This window comes from Perca fluviatilis, chromosome 10, assembly GCF_010015445.1.
Source record: "Perca fluviatilis chromosome 10, GENO_Pfluv_1.0, whole genome shotgun sequence".
NCBI classification, from domain to species: Eukaryota; Metazoa; Chordata; class Actinopteri; order Perciformes; family Percidae; genus Perca; species Perca fluviatilis.
In genome coordinates this window covers 27,289,471-27,301,644 of record NC_053121.1, presented here as the reverse complement: position 1 = coordinate 27,301,644, position 12,174 = coordinate 27,289,471, and the positions used below count along the sequence as shown (strand labels likewise).

At 40.9% G+C, this 12,174-nt stretch overlaps 1 protein-coding gene across 5 annotated transcripts in view; it reads left to right on the top strand.

Annotated features, from left to right (window-relative positions):
- The window catches only part of atp8a1 (ATPase phospholipid transporting 8A1), a 108,521-nt gene that overhangs the window by 76,477 nt on the left and 19,870 nt on the right, over positions 1-12,174 (top strand). For all 5 annotated transcript variants that reach the window (XM_039813997.1, XM_039813996.1, XM_039813999.1 and 2 more), the window contains 3 exons: positions 1,092-1,202; positions 8,255-8,329; positions 10,152-10,274. In XM_039813997.1, coding sequence (XP_039669931.1) covers positions 1,092-1,202; positions 8,255-8,329; positions 10,152-10,274 — 309 coding nt within the window. The remainder of the gene's footprint in view (positions 1-1,091; positions 1,203-8,254; positions 8,330-10,151; positions 10,275-12,174) is intronic.

Sequence of the window (12,174 nt, the reverse complement as noted above, 5' to 3'; positions counted from 1 at the left end):
CTTAAGTGCCCCCATCAATCGGCATGACATGCAAAAGTGTATGTCTTTCAAAGACAGGTGGCCTCATAGAATCCATTTAGGTTGTGTCCCAGCATCAAATTAAATTACACCTCCAGACTTCCAGTGGTGTTTTCCATATATTGGCGTAACGGTACATTAAGTGTAATTTGCAGTCTGCAAACTGAAATCAATCCTTGGAAGTTGTGTAACTTGTTTTTCTTTCCCTCTACATGATTTATATTCATGTTCGAGAGTATCCGATGAGCTCCTTGCTGCTGTAGATTGTTAGGGAGCTAGTTCCTAAGATATAATACTTGAAAGCTCAGTGTTATCTGTTGAAGAGTGAAGAGGCTTTGGGCCGAGGCACCTCTGCTCTTCATCTGTCATCAGCTCAGGTTTGTGTTAACTGATGTTTGATCCGACCATTCGAGGGGTCAGACAAACTGGGGGCTGCCACTGTGCTGTCATTTCACCAACAAATACTGTGGTGATGCTGAAAGACAAGAAGGCCTTCAAATAAACAAAATTGTGTTTAATTGTACTCCTCATACCTCGTACTGTGGTTTCTGAGACATTTTAAGAACTTTTCATTTTGAGAGAGGCAAGAGTAGATTGTGTGCTTTGTTTTAGTCATTTACTGGCAACTAAGATGAAACAATTGCCTTCTGAACTTCTGCTCCAATATAATCACACTTATCACGCAGAAATTGCACTGAAATTGCAAGTTCATAACGGTCCCTAAATGGTGGTATAATTATAAAGCAGTTTAACTATTATGCTGAGTCCTTGGAGACCAATACCCCCATATGAACTCCTTCATTTTTATCAACTAAACTCTTGATCTTACAATGTTTAACTCAACATTTCTGGAATGTGTTAGTGAGAGTCTTTGGCTTCAATGTCTCATCAGTCCTCTCTGCTGGGGGATGACAAAACACTGCTGCTTTCTTTAATCTTGAAGTTCCTGTAACTGCTTCAGTGTTTCAGCACTGCTCTCTGATTATGAGGAACCATTAGACAGTGTACTTTACACAGACTTTTGCTATTCATTCATTTTGTCGTTTTCCTCCATTTCCTCCCCTCCCACACAGTTCAAATACTTGAAGAATCTGCTGCTCGTCCACGGAGCCTGGAATTACAACCGTGTAGCCAAGTGTATCCTGTACTGCTTCTACAAGAACATTGTCCTCTACATCATTGAGGTAAGAAGCTCTTAAGGCCCTGACACACCCACCCGACGGCTGACCGTTGGCAGAAAAGGCAGTCGGACTGATCAGTCTGCTCCCCGAGGTCCAAAAAAGTGCCTTGGAACACATTGAAGCAACGCCGTCTTGAGCGTACGTTCTGCACGTGCGCGAGACGTAAAACAAAAAATGAAAACCGGAAATGACAACGCGTCACATGGGTCAGGCTTCTCCAGCCGATAGTAATGGCGGCTTGTTCTAAATACGATCTCGTATTTTACGAAAATAGTTCACTGAAACGTGTTTCTGAAAACATTTTAAGCGAGAAATAGGCCATGCAGTTGCTGCATCTGTCTTCATTTTAGATTGACAAAGATTGATTTTCGTCAGATTTGAGAGGCGTTCGTCACTTTTCCAACTTGTTATTTCTGGGTTAGCACTCCACCAATCAGATTGCCGACAGCAAATATTCCTTGTTAGAGTTTCCATGTTTGTATTTCTGTCTACTGGCCCTTCACATTACCTGCCAGTTGGTGCGGCTCCTGGGCGAATAGTTTGAGTTTTGACATACCGAGACAGAATACACACACACACACACACACACACACACACACACACACATACACATACTCGATATAAGGGGAAAACTACATCTGATTAACTGGAAGTCTGCCTTTCAGTAGTCTATATCCGTGACGTTACACTTCAGGGATTGCTCCGGTGCTGCAGGAAATACCGCCGGATGCGTGTATGTCCGTTTACTTCCGCTTTCTTTTTGTTGGAATGTTAAAGTGCTCATATTATGCTTTTTGGGCTTTTTCCCTTTCCTTTATTGTGTTGTATATCTTTTTGTGCACGTTATAGGTTTACAAAGTGAAAAAGCCCAAAGTCCACCCCAAAGGGACTTACCATCTCCAACAGAACTCAAGAACCAACTGCTCCAAACAGCTCTATTGTAGTCCAGCCTTTACTTCCGTTACGAACGTGCGTCACTTTGTAACACACGTTATAATGCTCGCCTAGCTGCTAGCGTGGCACGCCCTTATACTCTGCAACTGACTACCTAGGTACTGTGCATGTGCAACTCCCAACAAAGATGGAACAGAAGTGAGATGCCTCACTCTTTAGCTAAAACAGAGAGCTCAACACACAGGGTGAAAAGAGGAGCTGCAGTAATGTGCAGTACAACAAAAGTATAGTGTTTTTTTGAAAATGAAACCACATAAACCTATTCTGGTACAACCTCTAAATACAATTATGAACCTGAAAATGAGCATAATATGAGCACTTTAAACTCTGGTGGATTTATGAGGACTATGGTTAAATGCTCCTCAGATCTCTGCAGGGTAAATTGAGACAGCTAGCTAGACTATCTTTCCAATCTAAGTTTTCTCTCGCACAACTTTTTTACAGCGGCTCCGTGTGGAGCTTAATGCCGCCCATGACGATTGTGATTGGTCTAAAGAAATGCTAATAAACCAGCGCACGTTTTCACTCCCATTCTAGAATGCTATGTAGAGTAGCCAGACTCTCCTCCGCTCCGAAGCGTGTGGATGGTCTGGCGAAGTGAGACTAGCCTTTCAGAATATGGCTATGTACATATGTGTGTGTGTGTGTGTGTGTGTGTGTGTGTATATGTGTGTATGTATGTATGTATGTATATATATGTGTGTGTATGTATGTATGTGTGTTGACATTGTTTTTTATGTTTAGCTTTAACTATATAATAATAATAATGTCATTTTTATGTAAAGCACTAGTGTTGCATTTTATAATGTATGAAATGTGCAATGGATGATGGTTAGGAAGGTTCACACACATGTTGCTCCCAACATCGGTATGTTGGTGTGCGGTAGATTTGATGGCATTTGACAGATACCAGACCCAGTGCTGATTGCAGGTTCAGAGCTATAACCAAGAATGACCAGACAGGTTAAGTGCTTCCTATCAGCAGCAGCTTTATCATCGGGAGTGCTCCGATGTTTTGATCTACCGGCCATGCACTTGTCTGGCGGAAGCAGCAACTTTAGCTTTGCATCTTCTTAAATTCTAATTCAGAAGTCACTACTGAATGTTTGATCACACTTTGTCCCTCACTACATATCAGGATGTTTTAATGGAGACTGCTGTACTATATGTAATGTACTTACGTTGGAGACATATGCGTATAAGAATAAAATGTGCTCTTATTGCGAGTTAAAATGCCAGTGCATTTCTCCAGGACTTTTTTGTTTGTTAATTAGATACAATAGGAACTTTATCGTGGAAATATGTGAAAAAATTGTCTTGGTTTTACCAAATAGCCTTAATTGCAAATAATCTTCTTCATTTTCTTGAGGGGGCCCAGTAGCCATAGAAAGCAAGTGATTGACAGACTTCTTCTGCCTTTGCGCTCTGAAAAGGGAACAATTTAGAGAGTGCTCCCTGGCCATTCTATGTGGTGGCAAAAAAAAAGATCAGCCACATGTTTTTAAAATATCATCACCACATAACATGTCATGGAAATATGAGCACTTTAAAATTGTCTTTTGTTCATCCTCTTTCTGTGACACTTGACCTCTGATCTCGTTCTTGTTTATATGCTCTACCATGGAGAATCAGTAGACTACCTTTTACATTCCAGCATGTCTGCTTCTGGCTTATTGTGACCTGAAGGGAAAAGAGGGCAGTTGGTCTCTTTCCAGAATATAACTACCCTAATAGGAACTGTAACTGTTTGATCATGTTACCCTTTTTCCAGATAAGGTAAAATACCATTCTACTAACCATACTACGAATGCAGATCCAAAATAAAATAAAATTGAAAGCTAATAGAATTTTCTGTCTACAGAAACATGTTGAATTTCTTTATTTTTCGTCCCTGTTTTTAACCATGTTAAGACAATTTACTGTTGAACTCAAAAGAGGTGGCACAACTTCTAATGTATACATTACATAAATTCAAGACGAACCCTAGTCTTTTTTTCCCCTTTTTTACTTTTTTTTTTTTTTTTCCCTTCATTTGAATACTAGTCTGGCGCAATGGATGTACAATGCTGGGATAAAGCCTGACAGGATGTCCTTCCCTTTCTCGCTTTCTCTGTTATCGGGGCTTGGCTCCACCCAAAACGGTTTTGATTGGTTTTAAGAAATACAAACAAGCCAGAGAGTTTTTTCCCCTGTCTTTAGAATAGATAGGTGGTATAGCCAGACCATTCTCCAGTGCTAACACAGCACTGTGGAGATATGTCTGACCTATTTCAATCCTAACTGGACCTGTATGCCACAATCACATCAAAACCTGTTCAAAATTCCTCTTAACATTGTTTATCCATTTATTTGTGTGTCCAACTACTATGAAGCATACCATGGCCTTTTTCAAAGCAGATCTTTTCCTACAATTGGAACATAACATCTATAGTTCTGTCTGCAGGGCAAGCTTCTTTCTAGCACACCTTTTGTTGCTCTCTGAAAACATAACTCCCCCTCCCCCTTGTGCTACGCTCCTTCAGGGGATTCAAGTAGATAATAGGAAATTTCTTTACTTTTAGGCTGCTTCAATATTTCAAACGTCCTTTTTGTAAGACCCTGACATCTAACACACCAGCAACCCCGGGGTATGGCTAAAAGCTGCATTTGTTGCACTAATAGGTTTACTTTTGTGCTTGCATGTTTTTCTCGTCGAGTCCCAGGCTACCTTGCAAGGAGAGAATCAAGGATGTTGACGGGAATTTTACCTTTTTTGTTCGTAGCACCATTGTCTGTTACAGTGTGTGTTGCAACTTGAATACCAGGACTGGGAGACTGTGTTTAAGCCTCTTTTCGTCTCCCTCTCTTTCCACTGGGTCTTTGGATCTTTTTAAGAGACATAGAGTAGGAGGGTGAAGGATTCTGGGGCTATTGTGGAAGACATGAATGTGAGCGCAACTTAGTCTGAGGCTCTTGGAACAGTTGTATGATCATTCAAGATTTTCTGTGACTTTCTGAGGGTTAATTGTGAGTCAGAATGTAAGGCTCAGTGGATGATTGACTGACAGCTGGAACTGCTTAACAGTGTTTCCTTTGGCTTTCCCCATGATGTCAATTGAAACATGACTGTCTATCTAATTTGAAAAAAGCGGGTATAAGATAACTCAAATATTATTTAAACAATGCGGCCCAGTGCTTTACGAACTTAAAGCAGAATGCATAACTCTTACTTTGTTACAAATTACACCATTAACTTAAGGACAGGCATGACAAGAATTGAATTCAGTCACATTCAAGCTAAAAGACCTTTCCAAAGGAAGCCATAGCAACTTCATTCAAATGACCGATCCAGCTGGCCACTCATGTTTGATTGACACTTTGCCAGGGTGCTACAGAAGGGGCTGATGGACAAGTGGCATTTATGAGGCAATTACATCAAAGCTCATTCAGTGCGGCTCAGTGTAGTTAGAGACGGCTCAGAGTTTCAGAGCAAAGCTTGCCGACCATTGCGCGCTGAATGAAACCACAGAGGCTGTGCCTGGCATTGTAAGATCGCTTGTGTTTGTAGCTCCACATATTTGCAGCATATTTATCCGCTCTCTTTATGTCCCTTTACATTCTTTGCTTGCTTTGTGTATGCATTCCATTAGCAATTCGGCAGTACTAAGCTTAAGAGTATCAGGACTCACATTGTTGGGGACAAATGTCATGCTCCCCCCACCCCTTCAACCCATAGCCACTTCTAGACAAGGCCTGCAGAGCTGTGGAGCAGCCTTGGAATCAATGATTTTTGATTCGTTGATGAATATGCATAAAGTCTTATCGGCTAGCCACTGCCCAATCCCTCTTTTCTTAACTCCCGCTTCCCTCCAGTACTGTTTTTCATGATGTGCAGTCGGGGAGAGAGGCCAGCCACACCCCTCCGCTGAGTGGCACTCAATGAGGAGAAGAAAAGAGGAAGAAAAATCCTGCCTGGAACTTCCCCTAATGAGCAAATCAATGCATCTGTCCCTCAAGAGATGAGAGGAGAAAGAGAGAGAGAGAGAAGCTATTGGGAGCCCAAGGACCAGGCCAAAACACTCACACAGAGGCAGTTACCACATGCTATGAATAGGAGCCTTTTTTGACTTAGCACAACAATATATCAGCCCAGAGCCTCTCATTGGGCAGAGCTGTAATTAATTCAGCAGTTTGACCTACTCGCTAGCCTCTCGTTACCATTGCTTGAGCCACGCTAATGGTTGAATCTGCCTCATGGCTTGGGTTTCATCTACATATAACCCATAGCAACAGCATCTGAATGTATTTTCAGGAAGCCAAGACCTAAAACACCTAAAACTATTCTTGCACTGCCAACAGATGTACCGTACACCTCCTGTTTCTCATGGTTACAGAGCCACATGGTCCCAGATTTGAGTGAACATTCCACGTGAATTTGAAAACAGGCCCCCTCAATATAAAAGAAACAACATCATGGTAGAGTGCACCTGATGGAGAGGAGGATTGGATCTGTGATGGGTGGGTGTGGCAGAGGGGAGTTGAGGGGCAGGGTCTGGGGGCACACACATAAACACAGGCCTTGTCTATAGCCCCCCCCCCCCCCACCCCACCTCACCAAGGGAATGAAGGGTGGGTGAGTGGGGGGTGACAGACATTTGTTTTCATGCATATGCTTACACGATTAAATGGAAAGGGCCTGTGGCAGATTGGTATTGGGCGTGTAGAGAGTGGCAACGGGCGGGTGGGGCCTTCAAATAGTCTTTGTCCCAATCTGAGAATTTGTAGCAGTTCATGCTTTCATAATGAAGTTAAATGAAGCGAGGAAATGCTTGGTTGGCCATGGCCAAAACACAGTACCCTGATGTTACCTTGACAGATCTGACATTAGCAAGAGGTGGTTTTGGACCACAAAGTGTCAATTTCTGATTCACTGTCAGTATACAAGCAGTTTTCAGATTGTACAGTACATGCAGTTTTTCTCCAGGAAATGTCAGACAAATCTGCTTTACAACAATTTTAAAAAATTCACACATGCCATTTTTCCTACTAGATACTGTAAGTTAACTTCTCTACTTGCATGCTCAGAGTTAATTTACAATACCTAGCTCCTGTCCTGAACCTAGAGGCATTGTTTTGTTCAGGTAAGTATGACTAATCAAGATATGTGATAAGTCTCCTCTCCACCCAGCATATGGTTTACATTACCTCTATCTCCCTTTCCTGACATAATATATCAAAGTCTCCATCATTCAGAGTCCCACAGCCCTGACTCTGCTCCTATAACTAACCTCGTCTGTCACCCACTTGTCTTTAGGAGGATAAAGGATGGAAATAGTGGGCTTGATAAATGTTTGTAGGTAATCCCCGTGATGAATCCAGTCGGCAATTTGCATCTGGGAGGTGGCATCTGGAGGTCTAGGCTTTCCCACTGTTCATTTTTCCCTGATTTGTTCTATTGTGGCCTACCTCTGCCTTTCCTGAGTTTAAAACCTGGCTAACTTAGACTAATGACATGTTAACCACAGGTCAGCACTTCAAACAAACCCACATTAGTTTACGATCATTTAGTTATTTTGTTTTGAATTGACAGGAAACACTTATTTTTCCTGCTTTACTCCCAAAACGAACATTATTGTGAGATGCATCAGCCTTGCAATGATTTTAAAGATATATTAGCAGTCGCTGCTCTTTCATTACTTAAAAAAAAAAGTAGATTTATAAGAGAAGTCTGTGGACATAAGACAGTAAAGAATGTAGTGTGACAGAAAAATGGGTTGTTAGTTTGTAGACATAGTAAGCCCTTCTCAAATCTGATAATGGTAACCACTCACTCTTACTATCACTAATGGAAAGAATGTACTGAAGAGGCAAATTTGAAACACTACAGAGAGTTGGTGTTTTCATCATATAGTTTGAGTGAAGTTTACAGTATCAAATTCATGACTAAATGTGTTAATGTTCAAAATGTCAGTAATGGGAAAGGGAGATGTGAGTATTTTGGATATAAACCATCCTTATCATTTTAGTTTAAATATAAACTGTGTTATTGATAGAACTGTTGCACCACCTTTGCTTTCTGTTCTTATTTTTGCTGCTCTAACTCTGATTTTTGACTCCCTTAGATCTGGTTTGCGTTCGTCAATGGCTTCTCAGGCCAGATCCTGTTTGAACGCTGGTGCATTGGTTTATACAACGTGGTGAGTGTTAATAAAATGTACTATACAAAGAGCCCACTTTACCACTTTACCCCATTGTTCTCTGACATAGAACTGATTTGCTGTGGTGTCCCAAAACTGATCCCTTTGTTGCGTGACTATGTCATCAACATCTTGAAAAATATCTCCATTATTTATGACCTGTTGTCAAGTCCATATTCCTCTGTGCCCTAAACTATGTACTGAATACGAAAGAACAACATTTGCGCTTGCCCCAAAGAGTGTAGTTAGCAAGGGCAGCTACGTTTGAATGATAAAAAGAATAGGAAGAATGGAGCAGCAACTGAACGGGCTGCTGATGTAGGGGGTCCCTCAGGGCTCTATAATGGGACCACTCCTAATGAACTCATATTTCATATCTGTCATGAATTAAGTAGAAGTAAAACATGTGCATCTGCAAGTCTGATCTTTAATACCATGGCATTAAGCCCACAAGGAGTTGATATGTAACTTTAAACTGTTTATTAAAATCAACTCAATTCAATAAACAAAAATGAATGAGAGAAGTGTGAAGTGAAATTTCCCCACATTCCTGATCGGGAAAAACTTTCAAGTGAGAAGGATATTTCAACAGCCCTGCCTTTTGCATTCATTTCATAATAAACCACCTTACATGCAGTACTGTATTTGGGGGGTGGGAAGAGGGTTCAGTCTTTCACTTTATCCAAAAACTGAGGGAATTCCTCCGGCTCAGTGGGAGTCTGCCGGAAGCAGTGGGCTGAATCCGACCATCAATGGAGATCTTCCTGGGCTTGGCTCTGAATAAGAAAGGAGCCCAGTGGAGCATGTCCTGTGGCCCGCTGGTCCTGCAGACTGAGGCCTGCAGACTCCCACTCCAGATGGGGCTTCAGGGAACTCACACCAACTGACCCACTGAGCCCCCTAGCCACACAATACCATCACTCCTCTCTCAGCAGCTGCCATACAGAACAACATTACAACACCACTAAGAATTTACACTTTAGCTAGGCTTAAATACCCACTTCTTAGTCAAGAGTATCGCAGATGTTCAGTGGAGATGGATTTTGCATATGAACAGACTTGAAGCATGACAAATCAAAATAAGAAACCCTAAATGGTTTTAAGGTCAATGGTCTTCAATGATGTAAAATAAAGAATGGGAAAATTGGAGAACAAAATGAAGCAAATTCTTCTATAAATGTAACCTACTATGTGGAGATGGTGGCAATGATGAAGACGGGCATCTACCATAAGTAACAATTAGACATTTGATTACACTATTTAACCTCTGCATACTGTACACAGTAGTGTTGTGAATTTGGTGAAGTTTGTGATGTGATTTTGGCTTTTGGTTGCATAAATATTTTCCCTTTTAAGGTTCAGTAGGTAACTTTTATAAAAAATAACTTTTTGTCATATTTGCAGAAACTGTCACTATATCCTGACAGTAGTAAATTAGACAGATAATCTGTGTTCCTCTGCCTCCTTCTATGGCATTTGCAAGATTCCACCTCACCCAAAGGAAAACAACTAATTAGAGCTGAGGAGTTGTAACGCAGTGTCAATCACTGCTCGTAAACTCTGATCAAACTAGTCAGAGCTGATCAACTATGAATCAAGATTCTGCAAAAGCATGGGGACCTTTTGACTTAAGATTGTTTTTTCACACATACAGTTTCCATGATCAAAATTGAATTGTCATGCATAACAATGTTTTAGACAATTCGTATTTGAAGGTCATCACTTCTGAGTTCAGAACAAGAAAAGAGGTGACCATTTGTTGGAAAATTATGGAAACATAAAATTCACTGATGTTTCTCTCTGTGTGTTTTTCCTTATGCAGATCTTTACTGCTCTGCCGCCTCTCACTTTGGGAATATTTGAGCGCTCCTGCAGAAAAGAGAACATGCTGAAATACCCAGAACTCTACAAAACCTCCCAGAATGCAATGGGCTTTAATACCAAGGTAACACTAGTCTCTATCACATAACACATGTTCTTTATTTGCACACACCCTGGGATGTAAATGCTATTAAATGACATTGTTATTATTCCCACTTTAGTCTTTTTGTTGCAGTTATTTGTTGTGTTATCTTGAGTACTTTCTTTTTTAAGTGTTTTCTGGTCTCTGTCCTGCTCTTTGTAGCTAAAGTAACATACTTTCTTGATATGGAGCTGTCAAGTTTCTCCAAATCAAGTGCATATTGTAAGCAAATATCTCTTTACCTAACCTGTAACTTTGTAAAACTCAACTGGTATTAAGTGTCACCAAACACTCGCAATTTGATATATTTCCACTGTATGATCTAAAGTTGAGAATTAATGTTTTGCTCCACCACACAAATGAGGAGGTCAAATGTTCCAGCTCCTACAACCAATTAACATCAAATTAATGAAGATGTTCTTGTCGTGTTGTTGTTCAGGGCTGATCGTCTCCCGTCACAGTGACCTGGCAGCTGTAGTCAGTGGGTCTCCAGTCGTAGCCTTGTTTGGCCTGGCTTGACCTATTCTATCTGGTTGCAGGGGCTGTCCATTAGCTTTCCCCCGCTGGTAATGAAGATGTCTCCTTCTTTCTCCATGCTGAACCAGAGCCCTAGTCCCTCCTCACAGGCGTGGTGACCTGGTTAGCACAGCATGGAGGTGGATTAAAGACGGATTGGCCATGGCGGTCAGGGCCAAGAAAGGTCAGATGGCTTGGGGTATGCAGCAGAAATAATCGGGGGAGAGAGGGAATAGAGAGAGTGTGCTGTCATTGTGTGACAGCGTTTGTTGTGGGAAATTATGCAATTTGTTTAAGTGAGGGAGTTGTTTGTTCTCAGAGCAAAGCTGTCAGTTTGAGTTTAACTCATCCAGGACCACACTGAAGTTTCTATCTTAATTTTTACTGAGCCAGGACGACTACTTACTTATGTTAAAAGAGGCACTTTTCAGATTGACCAAGTAAAGTATAAAAAAAAATAAGGTTTATTAGTCACAAAGAGCTAGCCCATTGGAACCTAGTCTGTTAAAGACAAATCCTCTATATTTCTCGACAACAAAATTCATTGAAAACACATTTTTCTAAACCTAATGTCTCTTGAGCTACGACAATTAGTTGATTAATCGATTAGTTGATTGACAGTAAATGAGTTTGCATCTACTGCTTTTGGTCATTTTTGTTTGAGCAAACAAGCAAATGTCATACATGTATATGATAGTTAACTCAATATCTTTGGGTTTTTAACTGTTGTTCCGAGGAAACATGCAATTTGAATACGTCACCCCGGGCTGTGGAAAATTCTAACAAAATTACAAAAGACTTAGATTGTAAAGTCACAAATGATTTATGAACACACTGTAGGTCATTAGATGAGTTAATGTAAGTAAATCCACTGCTTGCTGTAGCCTGGATTATTTTTCATAATTAAAGAAAGCTGAAGAAATAGAGGTAAATTGGTTGCAAAACAGACATGCTTTACACAGAGTAAGTGCTATTTGTTCTCTGTAGATAAATTGTCTTTATTCAATCAATTAAACAGTTGATCAGAGAGAAATTTTTCCTCACAACTGTTGAATTAATCGTCCCAAATTTTGGTTGAATTCTGTAGTAGGTCGACTTTCCCTTCATTAACATTTTTGAAGACTTTCAAAGTCTGCCAAAAAAGGGTCACAAAAGTATGCGTCTGATAGTTAGAAGCAAATGAACCTCAATTTTGTTTGGGCCACATTTTCCAAGACCCATAAATGATGACTCGGCCAGGTCAGCAGGTTGTTTTTTCTGGCTTGTCCACTCTTTTCCCGAGATATTTTCCTTGCAGCTGGCCCGAGGCGAGGCGAGAAAATCCAGCAGGAATTTGGCCCCTCCAAGCCTGTCTTTCTGCACGCCT